We start from the raw sequence: 20757 nt of genomic DNA, 5'->3' as shown, positions 1-20757 counted from the left end.
GTTGCTTTTCATGAAGATGAAGCTTATTGATTGTGTTATGGTTGTTTCCAGGTGAGTGTATCAGTGATATGGGTGGCAGATATTCCTCAGCCAGTACCTGGCTGGGTGGTGGCTCTGGCTGTACTGGCAGGACTGCTGCTGCTGGCACTGCTCATCTTCATCATGTACAAGGTGAGGAACAAACACACAATGACATGACACAGTTTCCATCTTGGTGTTACTGTGTGTTAAACTCAAGCTCTGAAGGTTGTTTTAGGAACTGTTGATGACTGGTGTTTGGGTGGAAGGGCTGTGACAGTCATGTATCAAATGGAAAGCCAGGTGGAGCAGTGCTCCCTATTTAGACCTTTTTTCCATTTAACAAAACAGATCAACTCCTGAGAAGAATGTCTGGCTCTTTAGCTGCCTGGTTTTCCATTTTCTTCACTAGCTAGTTTCTAATATTGTCAGTGTACAGTGGCTGCATTAGATTCAGTTGGCTAAGTTGGCTCAGTTGCTGTGGCTAAAAACAACTATGAAGTTAGTATGGACCCAAACAATGAGCTGAAAGATGTGACTCTCACTCTGTAGAGCTAAGGGGAACGACAGAGTTGGAGATAATTGATGGTAATATGTGTCTGTATATGTACATATCATTTAAGGAATACAAGTGGACACCATGGTCTGTTCTTTAAATCTGCCTCTCACCAGTCCCCTAACTTTATGTGAAACATAAATATCACCTGACTGTCCTTTAAAAGTGAGTTAGTTAACCCTTACATACTCTGGGCGTCAAATTTGACCCATTTTGACACGTGACAGCTGTAAAAACCCCAAATGTCTTTTACCCTGACATTTGATCACCTTTCTAATGTGGCTCAAAATGCACAGAAATGAAAATATATTCAAATAGTCTTATGATGTAGCAGTGAAGACTGATGGCTCTAATGGTTATACAATAAACCCCACACTTCCATAAAGTTATAAAATACATTTCCATCATTATTGCTATGTTATATTTTCATGTCTTAGGTCAAATAGGGCATGATATTGTGTGATAGGAGCTGTTTATGGTGTAAAAGCTAAAAAATACACTCTCTCTGCTCTCTGAAACATGAATCAAGGTTTAATCACATTTACTGATCAGTCAGATCAACTATTGATGCTTTCTAAGCAAATCTGTGGTTCAAAACTTGGTAAAGACACTTTTAATGAGGAGAACAAACTGTGAGGATAGAATATGAACAGTATATAAGGGTTAACAGGATGATCCAGCCATCAGCTCCAGCACTAAATGTAATTGTAATTAACTCCTTCTTCTCTTCTTCAGTTGGGTTTCTTTAAACGGGTCCGCCCCCCACAAGAGGACTGCACTGAGAAAGAACAGCTGCAGCCAGAGGAGAACGGCAATACTGATGCCTAGAGGCCAAACTCTGAACTGATCTGGTCTGTTGTAGAGAATAGAGGAAAAGAAAATTCAGGGTAAAATGGTTGACGATGGATATGAGATAAATTCACTGTATTCACTGTTGAATGGCAGATAATGGTAGTGGTTACTTTTTTAATAATGGTTTTGTTTTTACCTGCCAAGTCATGTTTGTGCCAAAAGAGAAGCTCAAGTTAGCTCAAGTAATCAAGTAGACTCTTTTTAGTTAAGTTAAAGCAACAGTTCCACATTTTGGATAATATGTTTTTTTCTTTCTTGCTAAAACTTAGAAATGTGAGTGGTATTAATCATCTCATCTATGTGTTCAATATGAACCTGTGGCTAGTAGCCAGTTAGCTTAGCATTAAGGTTTCAAATGGCTTACCTGGCTCTATCCAAAAGTAAAAGAATCCACCTAGCAGAACCTGTAAAGCTCACATGTCAAAATGTAGCTTCATACATGAACTCCCAAAATGTTGAACTGTTCCTTTACCACAGTGACCATCAGTGCTTCATGGCTCAACACTTTGAAATCTTTTTGTTAGTAGTGTATGGGGGTAAGAGGCTTGTGTCTGCAGTGCTGGTAGAACTCAGCCTGATATTAAATTTGCACATTGTTTTTGTTCAGACCTAAAGTGAGTGATGAGCTGTGAGTGCTTGTGTTACCTTGTACGTCCAGAACTGCTGATACATTCAAATCATTTTTCAACTTGTGTCATGACTCGTGTGCTCTGAACCAGCAGCATCATCTTCTAAACAACAGCAACATTGTGACTCAAAGGTTTGTTGGAGGATCTCTGTAAGCTTTGCTGGTCTTCTTCAGGTCCTTGTAACAAACAGTTAAGAAAACCAGTCAAAACAGCCTGCAGTTTAAACACAGTATTAGCATGGGGGAGATGATTTTAATAATTAAAGTTTGAATATTAAAAAAATGCCATGAGAACAAAAAACAAACTAGCATCCTGTCTAAGAGGAGAGGAGAGGTGGATAAATAGTTCTAAATACAGATGAGATGATGAAGCAGAGGATTGTTTGTACATGACAGCCTTCATCCTTCATCCTGGTTAAAGCACAGCCATGTTGGTGAGATGAGGTGAATTGTGTTGTCCACTTCCATATTTTCTCACATGTGATCATGTGTGAGACCGACATGAATAATGGACAGTCAGCAATAAGTTGAATAGAAGGTGGGTGATCAGCTGTACCCATGTCTCTATTTTTTGATAAAGATGGTTTAGTTTACTATGAAATTGGATAAGTGTTGCAGTAATATATTGACCCTTAGGTATTTTCTTGTGTGTGTGTGTGTGTGTGTGTGTGTGTGTGTGTGTGTGTGTGTGGCTGGAGGGTTTGAACTTTTTTAGATGATTTAGTTGAATAGAAGATGATCACTTCAGAGTCATTACTGCTCTGCTTTGGGAAGCTGGTGGTTGTTTCATTTTTGTAGTGTTTATTTTTTGTATTTTTCTATAATACAATGATGGCAGGTGTAAAGTGTGTTCAGCTCATTTCAATACAATCATGGTATGAGTTTTGCAGTGTTTGGTTTGTTGTTCAGATAATGTGTTTGGTTTGAAATTCAGTGCGAGTCGTGTTTATAAATTGCCTTGCAGAACCGAGCGTGTCCTAAACCCCTCCCCAAAGCAGTGATTGTCCAATCATGGCTCAGTCAATTACCACAGCTAGGCAATGTGGCCTGTAGTAAGAGAAGACAGTTTGGTTATTTTTTTGTTCTTCCATTATTAGCCCACAAATACAAGAATGGATTAAACAGTGTGTTGGTCTGTTCATAAGACAAGCTGCAGTCATTAGCATGCTCTGCAAAATACATTCAGTAACTTAGTCTTCCTTCTAAGACCAAGAGCTTTTCATTAGCACATCATTAACACATCTGCTCACTGTAAGGAAGCCGGTCTTGGATGCTATCAGAGTTTATGCTAACGTTAGCAGCTCTTACTATGATTCTTTTAAATTAGTATTATTTTCCACAAATGTCAGTTATGACTGGCAGATTTGCTGAGAACAACATTGCAAAGTAAAGCAGGTTGCTTTTTTATTTAGAGTGAGTTAGTGAGAGAGTGTGTATGTGAGAATATAAAAAAAATAAATTGCTATGAATTTGCCCATATTGGGTTTGCATTGAAATATATTAATCCAATTAACAATCACAATGAAATAACTCCACAGGAACACTTTGGGTAGGGCACTATACTGTATATTGTGTGTTTTCTTTCACTGATATTCACTGCTTTGTATGCCAACACACCAAATATCCTCTGCTGCCACTAGATGTCACTACATCATCACATTCATCACTTTGATACTTTAACAATCTCTTTCAACAGCAGAAGCTGATGATGTACTAAAGCTTGTGGTGGACATGGGTATCACATACAGTAATTACAGCAGAAACAAACCCAGTGTTCATATGAACAAGCTTCATTTTTTACACAACACTGAATTGTTTAAAAAGTTAAGAAACCAGTGCCAATCCCAGCCTTCTTAAAGTGATACTGATACTGTGAGTAAGTCCATACAAACAGTTGTATTGTATAGCTCTGAGTGCAAAAAGGATGGATTGCAAGTATCATTTGACAGGAGAAGTTTCAATACTTCTTGGTATCATTTTATTTGGAGTGACTAGAGCTGTGCTAGTCAGATGTTACCTCTAACTGAAAAATGAACACAAGGGCTTTACTTTCTGATTTGTAGCTTAATAAATCTTCTTACTGAGAATTAGATGAGAACATTTATACCATTCATGTAGCTTAGCATACAGACTGGACACAGAGGACACACATTACAGTATATGTTAGTAGTTCACACATTAAGTGAAAAACACATGGTTTTCTGCTTAATTACTGCTTAAGTATTGTCATCAGTATGAGGTTGCCGGGCAGCCTGCAGAGCTGTCTCCAATATTTATGCTAAGCTTAGCTAACCAGCTGCTAACTTTAACTTCATATTCACCATACAGGCATCATGTTGGCATCAGCTGTCATCAGAGAAGGAAAATTGGTGTATTTTCTAAACTGTTAGATCTGCTCTGTGTAGTGAAACTGATGAATGAGATTGTTTCAGTATGAATGCTGATGCTGTTAGTAGTACCAGTCATCTCAGAGCTGATGATGTAGATATACAGTAATTGTGACAGGGTGGCTTACTGCACTGTTTAAACTTTTTTTTAAATATTCTGTGTTGAACTAGACTAGTATCAAGGCTTTCTCTTGTTGCTGGGGTTCAGCAGGATTGAATACACCTCAGTTAGTTCAAATTATTCCCATAAACTGCATTTTATTGAAGTATTTGGATATGAGCGCAGTCTCAGGATGAAAGTTGTGTACTTTGGACAGGACCACATTTCAACTGAGGAATTATACAAAAGATCAAGAAATGTCCATGTTTGTGTCTTACATAAAGCAATAACAGTGCTGACTGACCTGACTGAATGGAGTGATGAGGAGCCAGCCCTGCTACTGTCTCTGTTGTGTTTGGGGTTTTTTTCCCACTCTGTTTTATATTTAATAACACTGTCTGTCTTTCTGTCTGACTTTATTTGATGTATGTATTCTTTCACCTAAAGAATAAAATTTAACTATTCTATCAGGAGATGATTTCACCTTTGAACTGAAATAAACTGATTTGTTCACATTTTGTTGATTGTTTTGTTTTAACTGATCTCATACTCATTTTTCTCTTTCTAGACTAGAATGTCATTTTGATTGATTTTAGATTAAATTCCACTTTAGTTTAGTTTTAGTTTCCTTTTAATTCAAAAGGGTTTATTTACTGACTGAACTGAAAGTGAATCCATGAACCCTTGTGCCTCACTTAAAAAATGTTCCTTTCAGTTCCTTACAATGTCTGTGTAAAAGGAATGCCATAGAAAATATAAATTCATATTTTCTACTTTCAATGAATTATTTTTTAACCAACATTGAATTTACTCATTTCATCGCATTTACTTGTCGTTTTTTTTCTTCTTTTCTTTTTGTTTCTTTTTTACTTTTATTTTTATTTATTACTCTTTCTTTCTCTCTGTCCTGACCTGTCAAGGGACAACGGATTAAAACTAGCTATCTTATGTAATTCCGGTGCATTTACATTTTAATTTGAAATATTCATGATTGTACACTGTCCCTTTTTAAATAAACTAAAAATTGAAAAATAAGTTATAAAAGTAAAAAAATGCATCTTATCAAAATGAAGTATAATTCAAGTCATATCTAATCCATTATACCTTCACCCGCACAAGTTACTAATGTCAAATATGTTTTGCTTTGAGGAACTTTTTGTGGGTTATTGTTCACCTATCATTACATTAATAAAGTCGATCATATTTAAGCAATGACGATCATCTTATAGGTCAAACATTTTGTAGGAAACCATACTCAAGGCACACACAAACACTTCAGACACAATGAATGCTTCTTCAAAGTATTTATTTCTTTTGACCACAAAAATCATCTGAGTATTGTCATCTAGAAAAATAAAGCCAAGGTGGAACCAGAAATTCATAGATACATGACTTAAAACCAGGTCAACATTTGTAATAATGCAAATACGTAGAAATGCTGTTTTGAATCACAGCCTAACCTAAATGCATGCTGTCCACTTCTCCATGTCATTCTTCAAAAACAAACTCTTCTAATATCATTATTAATTCAGTATTTGTGTTTTTAGTGTCCTATAAGTTAGTGTCCAGGTTTTAAAGTTAAAACCTGGAGAGTTGGGTTTAGAACCTGCTCTATGTGTAAAGTGCCTTGAGATGACTCTTGTGATTTGGCGCTATACAAATAAAGATTGATTGATTGCTATAGTGAACACTATTCCCCATAAACTCACAGACTGAATGTCACAACTTGACAAAGTGTCTCTGGGTGAATTGCTTAGGAATGACTGTAATGAAATCTATAGACAGCCCAACCAATCAGCTAAAAAGCTTAATAATAGATATAAGTGTTTGTGAAACCACTTTATGATGACAGAAGTACGCATGCTGCAGCGCTGATCAATTACATGGAAGTTGTAGTTTTTCGTATGCTAAAAAAAATGTTGATGTTTGTTAAATTCATGATGGTTTAAATTTGAAGCCAATTTGCCTCAGATTGAACATGCTTCTTTGTTTTTCAGAAAGACAGATCAAAGAAATGAATGGAGACTAGACAGGAAGTGACATCCTGACATCCTGCTTCCCTCTGACTGGTTAATGTGCATCTGTCAGCAGGAAGCTCAGGTCACAACCAGGGTTGTACTCCACTGTGGACTTTCCCCTACAATACAATACAATACAATACACACACACACACACACACACAGAGACAGACACAATGGTGGCAATAGTTGATTAGTGCTGTGCTTTAAGGACTGTGTGTGTGTGCGTGTGCGTGTGTGTGTGTGTGTACCTGGTAAAGAGCCTGGCATTAGTGGTTCCCAGTAGTGTGGCTTTGTTTCCCTCCACCAGCAACATGGATCCCTCCCTCAAACCCTAAAAATACACAATATGACAGTAAATGATCTCAGAAAATGAATGAATTTTTTAATTTGTTTTTTTAAAGTTACTAAGATTTTAGGAACAGCAACACAAACCTCTGAGTCGGTTATTAATCAGAGGGATTCTGCTACATAATCAGCAGTGACGTGCGGTCAGGGGAGGCAGGTGAGGCCGTGCCTCACCTGTTATCATGGAAAAAGACTTAAAAATGAAAAAAATTATAAATGGTTATATTTGTCCAGTGATTTGCACTATAACGTTATTTTGTTATCTAACTTTACCAGTTTCGCATTATTTTTAATTCAAAATCGCTGAATTTTCACATGTACTGATCAAACACTGAAAAGAGACGCGCGGTGAGGCAGCAGCCCGACGAGCCTCACCATGGATTGCGCAATGACTCGGTTTACTGCGCTGGCATGCTATGCAGTGAGACAGTACAGCTGTACAGCTGTCTCTCTGTATGTAGCTATTAACATGTTCAAACACTTTTACTATATGAACTATATTTCCATAGTTTAGCTGATGATATAATGTCCAGTGTTTGTAGCGTGTTTCGTGTGCTGCGCAGCATAAAACGGCTGCAAAAAGTCACTAAGTGAGGCACGCAGTTCTCCGGCCTCATGGCAGGGGGCGCTCCTGATCCCAGTGATTCTTATTACAACTCATTAGCTGCAGAATAAGTGCAAGTAAGCTACAACTACAGTGAGCAACTTCTACAAACAAGTTATCGATTCTTTTGTTCAGAAGGAGCGCCACATGGACTTCATTTATAAGTAAAGGTAAGACCATAATAACGTTTTTTAAATTAAATGTGTTTTCTTGTGTGCTACAGTTTGTATGTGTAAAGAAAGCTGATATGAGATTTTAACATAACCTGTTAACTGCTGCCAATCAAATGGTGAATTAGCTACTCTGTAGGGTTCATATGTTTGTAAATCTGATTGTGATGAAGTCAGTGCCTCACCAGACATGAACCTCACCGCACGTCACTGATAATCAGCTATTTCTTTGTCTTACCACCAAACATTTCTCTTCACTTTCTATAACCAGACAAGTATATACTCTAAACCGAGGCAACCGCTGCCTTCTGGCACCAAGATATGATTAGAACCCAGGTGGAAATTGAAACTAATCAGTTTTTCTTTTTTTGGCCATATTCATACAAAACCAGTAATCATGTATTCACACGTAGAGCCTATTTCTCTCTCTCTCTTACCAGAACACATGGAGTATCAGGTTCCTCATGGAACTGTGTGATCCTCTGCTCTCTGGTCTCCTGCACAAGAACATCATGCCAAACAGTACAGTGTTAAAAATGGGATAATAATTCAGAAAACTATATATAGTGTATATCATGATTAATGACACTGAGGCCCTCCTGTGTTCAATCATTGAAAGCTCCCTCAGTAACCAACACAAGAGTTTCCTCTGTATGAGTGATACATTCAGTTTTACACACATTTAGAAAATGTGACACGTGCGTTGTGACAGTAGTGAACATGAACTAGACTTACAAACATTACTGTCAGAAAAAGAAATGTGCTGAGATGATGTTTTACTTTTTTCCTACTCTTTTACATTTTTATCATTCTATAGTTTTATCCTCTCATCTTATTTTATTGTCTTTTTCTTGTCTCTTAATCCTTTTATTAACATAGTTAAAGTCCAGCTTTTATTAAGCTTAATCTTTTTCTTTTTTTTTTTTTTTTTTTTTTTTTTTTTGAACTTTTTATTTAGACATTTTAAACATTTTACAAAACATGTCCTGACATATGACTTTGAAAATGCATGTTAGACTGTACAAGAGAATGAAAGGTAATGTAGATGAGAAAATATACATAGTCATGATATAAACATTAGTAACAACCCTGACAATAATAGGTAGGAGAGCAGATATCTACAGATAGTAGCTGAGCATGATTCTCCAAAGAGGAGCTCCCAAAATTACTCTGTCACATATTCCCATTATTATACACCCAGGTATCTTGAAATACAAGTCCATCTTTGCATGAAAGTGTCCACTGTGAGCTGGAGAGTAGCTGTCATTCGCTCCATCATATATACATTTTTCAGTCTCTGGGTCCATTGACCTATAGTTGGTGGTTTTAACTCCTTCCAGTTCACTGTGATCACCTTCTTTGCTACCAATAAGAGAATCCTCAGTGCATATCGTTGGTCTGCATTGTATATAACTTTGGGTATAGCTCCCAGCAAAAATAACATTGGTTCTAGAGTAACATCTATATCCAGGATAGTATCGATTTCCTTTTTAATATCACCCCAGAATCCCTGCAGTACTGGACAGTCCCAGAAGATGTGTGTGGTGTCACCAATATTTCCACATTTTCGCCAACATAGTGCCAAATTAGAGTTTTTCACATTTGAGGAGATAACAAGAGGAGTATTAAAAAATCTTATCTTTACCTTCCAGTCAAACTCTTTCCATAATTGACTATTAATTCCCTTGTGGCAGCCTGCCCATATGTCCTCCCATGTAGAATCTTCAATTATAACATTCATTTCCAATTCCCATTTTTCTTTAATGTACTCCGTGTTTTGTAGAGTGCTCGTTGCTAGCCTTTTATAAATATTAGACAAGTGTTTTTTTGTTGGGAAATGTTTCTCTAAAACACTAATAAAGTATTCTTCTATTTCATTTGGGTTTCTACTAACCATTTCCTTTTCCTTATGGTTTGTAACATAATGTCTTATCTGAAGGTATCTGTATAGATCCTTCGATGGGAGGTCAAATTGTTCTTGGAGTTGAGAAAATGATTTAAATTCTGTTCCTCTGAAAAGTTGATTAATTGTACGGAGACCTTTGTCTGCCCACCTTCTAAACCCACTATCCCACAGGGAAGGTGGGAATTCTATATTTCCTACTATCAACATGGCTCTTGAAATTGACATTGGTCCACCGAGCATTTTTTTTACTATTGTCCAGACTTTTAGAGTGTGTTTTATCCATTCATTCTTTATTTTAATTTTATTGACTGACTTTATATCCATAAATGGGAGTACTGATAAGGAGACGCCCTTAACAGAGTCTTGTTCAATCTTGGTCCATATTGCCTCTCGGTCATTTCTGAGCCATGCCACTATTGCATTTATTTGTGCAGCCCAGTAATAACTTTTGAGGTTTGGTAGACCCAAACCTCCCTTGTCTTTGGATAGTTGAAGAGATTTTAATCTTACCCTCGGTCTCTTCTTTTGCCATATAAATGTTAAAATTAGTTTATCCAACATTTTTAAGGTAGAAACGGGCACTCTAATCGGGAGGGATTGAAACAAAAAGAGAAGTCTGGGTAATAGGTTCATTTTTACCGTCTCTATTCTGCCGATTAAAGACAGGGGTAGGACTTCCCAGCGTGTCACATCATTTTTTATTTGTTTAATTAATTTGTTGTAATTTGCCTCAAACAGTTGAGTGGGGTTAGGTGTAATCATTATTCCCAAATATCTAAATCCTTGTTTGGACCAGCGAAAAGAGACAATACTATTCAGCTGTGTAGGCCAGGTACCTGAAATCATCATGGCTTCTGATTTATTTTCATTAATTTTGTATCCAGACAGTGACCCATATTTATGTAGGCAGTTCATAAGTGCAGGGATGGAAGAAAGTGGATTTTTTACAAAAAGCAAAATATCATCTGCGAATAAAGCTATCTTATGAACTGAACCTCCTTCATCCGTTATCCCTTGAATCTGTACATTTTGGCGTATCGCCTCTGCCAGAGGTTCAATACTAAGAGTAAACAGGATGGGTGACAATGAGTCTCCCTGTCTCACCCCTCGTTCTATCCTAAAAAAGCTAGAACAATGACCATTAACTCTGACTTTGGAGCTGGGCTCTTTATATAATAGATTTATCCAGGCTACAAATTCCCTCCCAAAGCCCATTTCTATCAGTGTCTGCTTCAGAAAAACCCAATCTACTCGATCAAATGCTTTCTCGGCGTCTAGGCCGAGAAGCATTGACGATTGTTTGTCTCTTGCCGCTATTGCCTGCAAATTCAGGGCTCTTCTTATATTGTTTGTTCCTTGACGTCCTAATATAAATCCTGTCTGGTCTGGTCCTATTAATTTTTTAATGTTTTTTTGGATTCTAGAGGTTATTATCGAGGTCAGGATTTTATAATCCACACAAAGTAAACTTATTGGGCGATAACTATTGCACAGAAGGGGGTCCTTCCCTTCCTTATGAATCACTGTTAATATGGCTTCCGACCATGAATTTGGGGGGTCTCCTGATTTTAAAACATAATTATATAATTTACATAATATGGGTGTGAGCTCATTCACAAATATTTTATAGTATTCTCCAGAGAAACCATCTGTTCCTGGTGTTTTGTTGTTTTTAAGTTTAGTAATGTTTTCTTTAATTTCACTTTCTGAAATGGGTTTTATTAGAAGTTCTGCCTCTTCATTTGATAGTTTATTCATTTTAAGGGATCTTAAAAATTCTGATGTTCTTTCTTCCTTAAATTCTAGTTCTTCAGCCTTATATAGTTGTTTGTAATACGAGGCAAATGAGTCTGATATTTTTGTGGGTTCGGTCTCAACCTGATTGGTTTCGGGGTTCCTAATTTTGGGAATTGCACGGATAGATTGGGCTTTTCTGAGCTGAAAGGCCAATAGCCTGCTAGCCTTATTTCCCATCTCATAATACTTTCTATTAGTATATCTCATAGCTCCCTCTGCCTTATATGTCAGAACCTCATCCAATTGTTGTCTAACTTCCTTTAATTTTTTAAGAATGTCTTTCTTTCCAAATTGTTTGTGTTCTCTTGTTAATTTTTTTATTTCAGCTTCCAGTCCTTGTTGTTTAGCGAGTCTTTGTTTTTTAATTCTAGATCCTATAGAAATAATCTTTCCTCTCATCGTGGCTTTACTGGCATCCCATACTATCGAGGGGGAGACATTACCATCATCATTTATAATGAAGTATTCAGTCAAAGCTTCTTTTAATTCCTGTCTAATATTCATATCTGTTAATAATGAAACATTCAGTCTCCAATATCTAAAGTGGTTGTCTACTCCTAAGTTAATTTTCATGGTCACAGGGCCGTGATCTGAGATGGAGATTGGTTCAAGTGTGCTTTCTTTTATTCTGTATAGTTCAGTTTTTGATATACAGAAGAGGTCTATCCTTGAATAGCTCCCATGTACATGGGACATGTAGGTAAAATCTCTCTCATTAGGGTGGAGTTGTCGCCAGATGTCCACTAGACCCAATTCCTTCATCATATCCGATAACCCCTTGGACATTTTAGATTGAGGTTTTCTTGTTGCAGGTAACCTGTCCAATTTTGAATCCAAGGTGCAATTAAAGTCACCTCCCACTATTATAACCACCTCACTTTTATCTGCCAATAAGGTTGCTATCTTTTTAAAAAAATGAGGACAGTCTTCATTTGGGGCGTATATATTAAGTATAGTTATCTTCTTCCCTCCAATTGTGCCTATCACCATAACGTATCGACCTTCATCATCTTGAAAAACTTTCTCATTGTTATAGTATATAGATTTATTAAACAGTATTGCAACCCCTCTCTTCTTTTTCCTCCCACATGATGCACTGTAGACCTGATCAACCCACTCTCTCTTCAGTTTTAAATGCTCAGACTGTGACAAGTGCGTTTCCTGGATTAGAGCTACAGAACAATGCAATTTCTTTAATTGTCCCAAGATTTTTTTCCTTTTGATTGGGTTATTAATTCCTCTTATATTATAGCTTATGAAATTCAACTCAGCCATGATCTTCGTGTGGTCTTGTGATATAACTCCCTACCTGTTTTAACAAAATAAGTCTAATCACTAACAAAACATTGTCTGTAGGATATGTCAGGAGAAACAAAGAATAAAGAACAGTATAGATAACACAAAAATGACCTTCCACTTCATCAATCTGACGCTGGAACTGAACTAAAACTGCGTCAGATCCCCGGTGATGTTGGGGCAGAGAGGTGTGACCTACCCTCTCTGTGGAGAAAAGCACAAAAAGTGCGAGTGTGACCAATATTACATTAAAGTGTAAAAGAGGTCCAGATGAGTGTAATCCACTCATATATTCAAGCATAGACTCCTTGGACTAACACATAGCCTTATTGTGTGACAACAATATATGTTTGGAGAAAAGAAAAAAAAGGATAATCTATTGACGCTTGTGTTTTGTTTTTTTTTGTTTGTTTTTTTGTGATAGCAGCCCGTTAGTTACATAACTTAATGCGTGGTTGTCAATCTTACCACCGATTTGGTTGACACAAGTTTTTTGTTTTTCTTATCCATCCTGATGACACAGTCACTTCAATCTCCCTCCTGCAGAAGGGCCTTAAAGTCAGCTGTTGACAGAAACGCTCTCCTTTTTCTCCCCTCTTGGCTCCTCCATCCATCCTTCAGTTCTTCCTCGATGCGCTCCCTCTCCTCATAGCGCACGTTAACCCCCAGCTCTCTCAGCAGCGTCGCGGCACCTGTTAATGATGTAAAGGTCTTCTCCCCGGTGTTCAACTTGATGCGTAGTTGGGCTGGGTATAGACATCTCGCCTGTATGTCTTTCTTTTTAAGTTGCTTGATAACTTCGTGTACCCTCATCCGTTTCTGCTGTAGGTCGGGGGAATAGTCCTGATCAAAGTAGATCCGCTTTCCTTGAAAGAGGACTGGACCCTGGCTCCATGCCTGCTTGATGATTGTGTCCTTCACTGCTGCATCCAAAAGTCTCACTATGATCGATCTTGGGGGGGCTGTAGCATCTCTGGGTTTGGCCACAAGAGAGCGATGTGCTCTTTCAATCCTAATGTCCAGGTCTGGTGGTAATTTAAGTTCCTTCTGGAGCAGGTCTTTGATAAATCCAGCCATATCTTTACCTTCACTGTCTTCCGGGATTTGAAAGATCCTGATGTTGTTTCTTCTCAGCCTGTTTTGCATGTCGTCGCATTTTGCCGAGAGTTCAATATCCCGGTGCAGCAGGTATCTCAGTGCCCTCTGGTGGCGTATCTCCGCATCCTCGGCCGCCCCAATTCTCTCCTCCATTCTTCCCATTCTTACTTCGTGTTCCGCCAGTTGGCCTTTTATGTCCGAAACAGTTTGTTCAACACGGCCAAGGGCCAATTTGGTGTGGTTGTGTCCATCCTGGTTTTCTTGTCGGAGTCTCTTCAACTCCTCCAGTATCGATTTATCAGGCGGAGACGGACACGTGTTGCTACTAGCCATGTTTTTGCTAGGTGGGCTCGGTTGATTCGGCTTATTCTCCACTTTTCCTCGTGAAGGGTCGGGTTTGTCCTGTCTCCTTTGGCCGGCGGAGGAGCTCATGCTTCATGAGTGTTTTTTTAGCGTTTCGGCGTCAAAATATTATTGTTGTCACTCTAATCTGTTATTTTGTCCAGCGGAGCTCTGCTGCTATGCTGCAAGCACGTTCATTGCGTCACCGGAAGTCTTAATCTTTTTCTTTTGTCTTTTTCATCTATTTTAACCTAGTTCCTAGTCTTATTCCATTTATTTATTTAATCATTTTATTTATTTTTTACTTATTTCATTGAAATGTTCATTGAAATTTTTATTGTTCTTATTTCCTCTTTTGTGCATTGGCCTCAATGTTTGTCTTTAATTTGTTCTTTGTCTTTGTTTCTTTTCTTTATGTGGTCACTTGTTCTGACTTATTATCAGCTAACAGTAAAGCACCGACACCAGCAAGTATTAAAGGAGCTATACACTGTAGCTGCTTCACTTTCAGGGTCCTGGTGTGAGCATGCTGGCTCACTGATTTATTTATGACAAGTCTAAATGTAATGCACAGAGATGACACTAAGAAATCAATAAAGCATCATTATTATAGGACAGCTGTCTATGCAGAGGTCTCAGTTCACTCACAACATATCCAGGGATTCTAACTATGCGTTTGCTGACATTGCATTTATTTTGTTAAGCACTGCAGTCTTCACAGCTTCACATGTTGCGTAACTTCTACAGGCAGACTTCACCCTTGTGATAACACACATGGAAACAGCTGGACTACTTAATAATTCTCTACTGAGGCTTTACCCAACAGCCAAGTTTAATTCAGTCCATTAGCCTATAATAAGTACAGACTAGATATTTTTCATATTTAAAGAAGTTCATCATTTGGAAGAACATATTTGTTTATGTGAAAATAAGAGATATCTAGTTTGTGCACCAAAGGCAGAGGGGTGTGAAGACACATCATGACCCAGGTTCATTCAGTATGTCAGGCTTATTTTCATTAGGATGTTAAACAGTTAAGTTACCATGGAAACACATCCTTCCATACAAGCCTAGTCCTGCTCTATGAAGCAGGATTTGTGGTTAGCATTTGACTTCAGGTTTAACTCTGGGTCCTACAATGGTGGTTCACTTCTTACCAGGTTCAATCACCATGGCAACTTGTGCTGAACAGCTGAACTAACCAATGTAATGTTTAAATGTCAGAAATAGACACTTTTAAAACAGTCTACTTTTAAAATCATTGTTTCTGCCATATAATAAATGACCTGGCTGGTTGTTTGATGGCATGTTACATATACATCTATATATATACATATGTTATAATGTTCTATACCTATGATGACATGATTACAAACAGAGTGCTGCAACAAACTGAGCAGCAGGAGCTCATCTCTACTTATAACTCAAGCTATCTAAAGTTGTCTTTTGCTTTGTTTACTGCTGTTATTTTCTTAATTTCCTGTCAATGTTGTATTCTTTGTGTTGCATGTTTTATATGTGTAGCCCAGAACATCAGTATCTTTATTATGAATGGATAATGCGTTGTGGTTCGTATCTTATCATCAGCTCTAAATTGATTTTATGAAACATTTGAACCCTGGTTCATTCAGGTCAGGCTTTTCACTTCTTTGAAACACCTCTGTAATTCTTATCTCTCCTCCCGGTCCTCACAGGACAAAGTATGAAATTAAAATCACATTTATCATGGAGACTGTAAGATTATGAGGAAGTGTCCTAATGATTCATGTTTTATTTCTAGCAGCGACATCAATTCTTTGTATTATCATTCTATTGTATTTTACCAATTTTGATTTTTTTTTCTAATCCTTCTAATCCCCATTCTGTTGGCTGACAGGTGCTCATCAATTAGCCAGTCACCTTTCAAGTCCTCCTGTGAAATACCTGATGAAGGTCTGAGGAACCGAAACATTGCAACTCAATACAACTATATCAATGAGTCAGACATTCATCTCTGCTCACTTGTCACTACTCAGGTGAGCAGACATTTCTTCATCTTTACATTCTAAATTTGAAACTTCACAACTGTCGACATTGCATGTACTGTAAAATGTCATTATGTATCATATACTAAGTCCTTATTTAACCTGAGGGCAGAGATAAAGGAGTGAGAGGTTGGTAAGTGATTAACCTTGAGGCAGATATGACAAGCAGTCCACCAGTCAGAGAGCAGAAGTATAAAGGAGGTTGCATAATTCTCATTGTAAAGTTGCACATTTGTGAAGATAAGATCAGACAAGATAAATCAAAGTCATTGGACTTTGTATCTTTTTACTATGATGGAGCTAGGCTAGCAGTTTACCACAGTCCAATCTTCATCTGAACTGATCTCTGGACTGGATCAACAGAGATTAAAAGGTCAGCAGAAATATCATCCATACTTTATTAATGATGTATTTCCTGTTGAGGCAATTGAGACCATAACACAGTAGAGAGTGAGTGTAAACTGTAGATATAAGTGAGGAAAAGGCAGGTTCATTTGGTACAAGAGACAAACGAGTGGAATAAAAACATCATAGCTTTGCAGCAGTACCTGGCTACAGCACGCCTGTTAAGGTTTGGATTTTTTTGTACTACTGAGGCTGATGGGAATGTCAGTATGTTGCTGCTATTTGGCCATAAATGAAATGAAACTAGTTTAATAGTTATGTGACTCTTTCACCTTCCTTCATGTTAAACACATGCTGAAGTTTGCTGACTTACCCCCATGTGACGGCTGCTGGGGTCTGTGTCCAGATAATGGGGGTTGATGTTGAAGGGAACAAGGCCAATGGCAGAGAAGGATGGAGGGTAGACAATGGGCATGTCGTTGGTGGTGTTGATGCTGATGGTGGCGACGTTGGTCCCGGCACTGGAGCCCATGTAGGGGACACCGTCCTGTGGCAGGGGGGGTGGGGGGCATATCAAGACAGGACAAGTGAAGGATGACAGAGGATAGGAAGGAAAGACAGAAGAATGGAAAGGAAAGAAAGGAAGTACAGAAGGAATGAATGCAATGGAGAACAAGAAAACATCAGTATTCAGTTGGGTGCTTGCTACAGTATGAACACAGTCTCAAATGTTGGGCTGAACACAGACATGGACAGACATCACATGAACCCTCATGACCACATGGACACAGAAAATATGAATGAGACTGCAGTCATGTTAGAGGCTCAGTGAGGCTGGAATCAGGCCCAGCTGTAATTTGAGCTAAATGCTAATATAAGGCATGCTAACAAAGCTGAGGTTTAGCAGGTACAGTATAACAATTACCATGTTCACCATCTTAGCATAGCATATTAGCATGCCAACATTTGCTACAAAGTAGTAAACACACATTACAGCTGGGGCTAGTTGTGAACACAGCCGCAAGCTTCTTACTGGTTTAAACAGATGACATCACATCAGCTCAACCCAGGCTTCTCTCCTCTGTCTCCCTGTTCATTTTAGAATAGCACATCTAGGCCTAGCTCCAAGCTACATATCAGATATGTTGACTCCATATGATCCTCAGGTGTTCCAAAGTTGAGGTGTAAATCTAGAGGGGACCACAGTTTTACCATCAAGGCCCCTTGACTTTCAAACGTCGTGCCTGAGGAAATAAGGCTGGCACAATTAATAACTTCTTCTGAATCACTTCTCAAAACAGACTAGCTTTTATGTGATGTTGTTTGTTTATTGTTACTGTCTTTTATTTTATTTCATTTTGTTTTATAAAATGTACTTTTATATTATATTTTCATCATGTCCTTACTGTATTTCATTGTCCTCAGTGTCAGTCTCGTTACTGCTCTCTGTGCTGTGTGTCTTGTTTTGTATTGTGCTGCTTTTGCTTTGTCTGTCAAAGCACTTTTTTGTTTAAAAAAAAGCTATATAAATAAAAGTAATAATAATAATAATAATAATGATTATTATTATTATTATTAATATTATTATCATCATCATCATCATCATCATTATTATTATTATTATTAGTATTATTAGTGTGTGTGTGTGTGTGTGTGTGTGTGTGTGTGTGTGTGTGTGTGTGTGTGTGTGTGTGTGTGTGTGTGTGTGTGTCACCTCGAGAACTCTCCTCCTGATCTCTGTCACCACCTTGTTGTCATAGAGACTCTTCAGCAGCCGGAAAGTGTTTCCTCCTCCTATAAAACATACATTCTCATGAATATCTAGACTGATGCCTTCAGTCAACTGTGACACTGAAAAACAAAACCTGAAGCACTTCAAGTGATAAAACATGCTGATGTGAACAGTGAAGAAATGACAGGAGAAAAGAGAGGTGAGATGGATGAAAGGAAAGGACAGAGGACAAAGGAATAATGTGAAATGGGGAAAGGAAAGTGACAAAAAGAAAAAAGCAGAAGGAAGCAAAGGATTCATTTTCCTACCCTTGTGTATTCTCCCACTGAACACCAGGAAAGATGTAAAAGATTCAATATGAGTGACTGAGTGATTATTGAAGTCTCATCATTTCTTTAGTCAAAGTGGGATTTACATATGTCTCACATCAAATATGAATAAAGATTATAATTATTCCTTAGCACATTTTGTACAGTAGTCAAAAGTGCAACAATTCACCTTTCTTACACATGTAAAGAAGGATCTCATATCTGTTGAGACTCAGACAGCTGAGCCTGCCTAAATGGCTGAAAGTCTGAGTCTTAGCTATCTGTTAATTAATCATTACCGAGTCTCATATTTATTTGGAATGTTATTTTTCTTGGATAGTTTTCAATTTACATTTACAACTACAACACCACAGCTCCCAGTAGCTCACTAATGTATTGAACCCCTAGGGGGATAAATTAAATTACCCTACCCTATTGGGGGGGGGTTCACTGAAGGCAGCATTTCCTCACCTATAAAAATGCCTTCAGCTCTCCGGACAGCGTCAACAGGGTCTGAAGCCTCGTGGATGCTCTCCACCTCATAACCTGCAGGGGCAAAACACAACAAGTATATTATCAGGAATACTAAGCTGAGTCCCTGTACCTGATTCACTCTCTCAGCAAACAGTCAGAGCATACTTTACTCTGAAAGCTCAAAACTTTGTTTTGTGTTGTCACATCTGTAAACAAAACACAAGTGTTTTTTCATTGTGCGGTTATATACTTGAATATTTGTGTGTACTGTGTGGTTGTGTGTATTTCTCTGTAGAGCATGTGGCTATGTATGTGTACTACACTCTATATTTGTTTGTTGGAGTTGAAGTATGTGCATGTGTATGTGTGATGCTCTGCCACATCATAACAACACCAGTGATCAGACCTACATAACACAGAAATGACATGAGTAATCATGGTGTTGCATGGATATCTGCATAAACATACATTGGAATACACACACAAATCTGACCACATTGCATGATAATTATATATACTTTATACACATACAGGATTGTACACATCAAGACACAACACATCATTAACTCTCTCTCTCTCTCTCTCATACACTCACACACACACACACTCACCAAGAGTCTTAAACTTGTCCCTAGCAGTCTTGGTGTAGGTGTCTCTGTCATGGAGAGCATAAGGAACAAACAGGACCCTCTTCACATCTCTGAAACACAACGAAAACAAAGCGCATCAATACAACAGTGTAGAAACTGAACAGAATGATTGTATGATTGCTGATCTGATGAAATGAAATCTCTGTTTCAGCAGTGAATGGGACGTATCAAGTCTCTCCACACCAAACTCCACTGAGAAAATCTAGCATTTAAATGTATTACTAGACAAAATACAAGCCAACATTATGAGCTCATGTTGATCACATTTAATGAGGTAATTATTCTATTGACCTTAGATTACAGCATGAAGTTAAAAAATATTAAAAAATATTTGAAGGATTGTTTAATTAAACTTTCGTTATAAAATGTGGCTTGTAATATGGACATATTACATTTTATTATATTTTTTATATATTATATATTGCATACGTTTTGCAGTGCAGCTGATAACGGAAGCTCTTCCTGATCCTGCTCTGTGTGTCACACCACACTTCAAAACTTACACACTTACTTTCCGAAGAAGTGAGAGATGTGCTGCTGACAGTGGTCCAGGTAGCCGCTGCCGTGCAGGGTGGAGTTAGACACCAGCAGGAGTCTCCTCTTCATGTCTGAACACACACACACGCACACGCACACACACACACTGACAGAATGACTGAGCTCAGCAGTAGAGGCACACACAACCTGCTGTACAGTCTACAGCTCCTTTAGTAATCAGCTGATAGCACACCAACGACGTAAAGTCTTCTTTCCGCTAGTAACACAAATACTTCCGTTCAAATGCTTTCAGATTAAAAGTCAACAACACAAACGTAAAACGAAATGAAGAAAAACATTGGATAATTATAGTTTCTGTCAATGGTGTTTCTATTCAGACTGTATTTGATCAAATGCATTTCAATCAATACAAATAAATGATGTTCAGTTTAGAAAGAACAGGCCAATAATGGAGCATTTAGAGCAGATTAAATGAAGGCAGAATAAAATGTTTTACAGACTCACTCTGTAAACTGTAACTTGTTTTCATTTTTATGACAAAAAGTGACTTACTGAATATTAATGTTGCAAAGAGATATAGTCAGTACTTCACTCCAACTAAACCCA

General features: G+C 37.9%; 2 protein-coding genes across 2 annotated transcripts in view; one reads left to right on the top strand and one right to left on the bottom strand.

Annotated features, from left to right (window-relative positions):
- itgav (integrin, alpha V) overlaps window positions 1–2739 on the top strand; it is a 58365-nt gene extending 55626 nt beyond the window's left edge. Inside the window, exons 31-32 of the mRNA XM_053328031.1 lie at window positions 52–171; window positions 1310–2739. Of these exons, the coding sequence (XP_053184006.1) occupies window positions 52–171; window positions 1310–1402 (213 nt within the window). The 3' untranslated portion in view covers window positions 1403–2739. The remainder of the gene's footprint in view (window positions 1–51; window positions 172–1309) is intronic.
- A 3430-nt stretch (window positions 2740–6169) lies between these two features.
- On the bottom strand, window positions 6170–20341 carry si:dkey-69o16.5 (Alpha-aspartyl dipeptidase-like). Its single transcript, XM_053328699.1, has 8 exons — window positions 20165–20341; window positions 19615–19703; window positions 19001–19075; window positions 18204–18283; window positions 16863–17036; window positions 8119–8178; window positions 6811–6893; window positions 6170–6678 (listed from the first exon to the last, which is right to left on the bottom strand). Exons 1-8 carry the CDS (start codon window positions 20257–20259, stop codon window positions 6612–6614), a joined length of 723 nt encoding a protein of 240 aa, XP_053184674.1. The 5' UTR covers window positions 20260–20341; the 3' UTR covers window positions 6170–6611.
- Window positions 20342–20757: the final 416 nt, after the last annotated feature.

Source organism: Scomber japonicus, chromosome 11 (assembly GCF_027409825.1).
Source record: "Scomber japonicus isolate fScoJap1 chromosome 11, fScoJap1.pri, whole genome shotgun sequence".
Lineage (NCBI taxonomy): Eukaryota > Metazoa > Chordata > Actinopteri > Scombriformes > Scombridae > Scomber > Scomber japonicus.
Note: the sequence above shows the minus strand (reverse complement) of the source record. Positions and strands in the feature narration are given on the sequence as shown.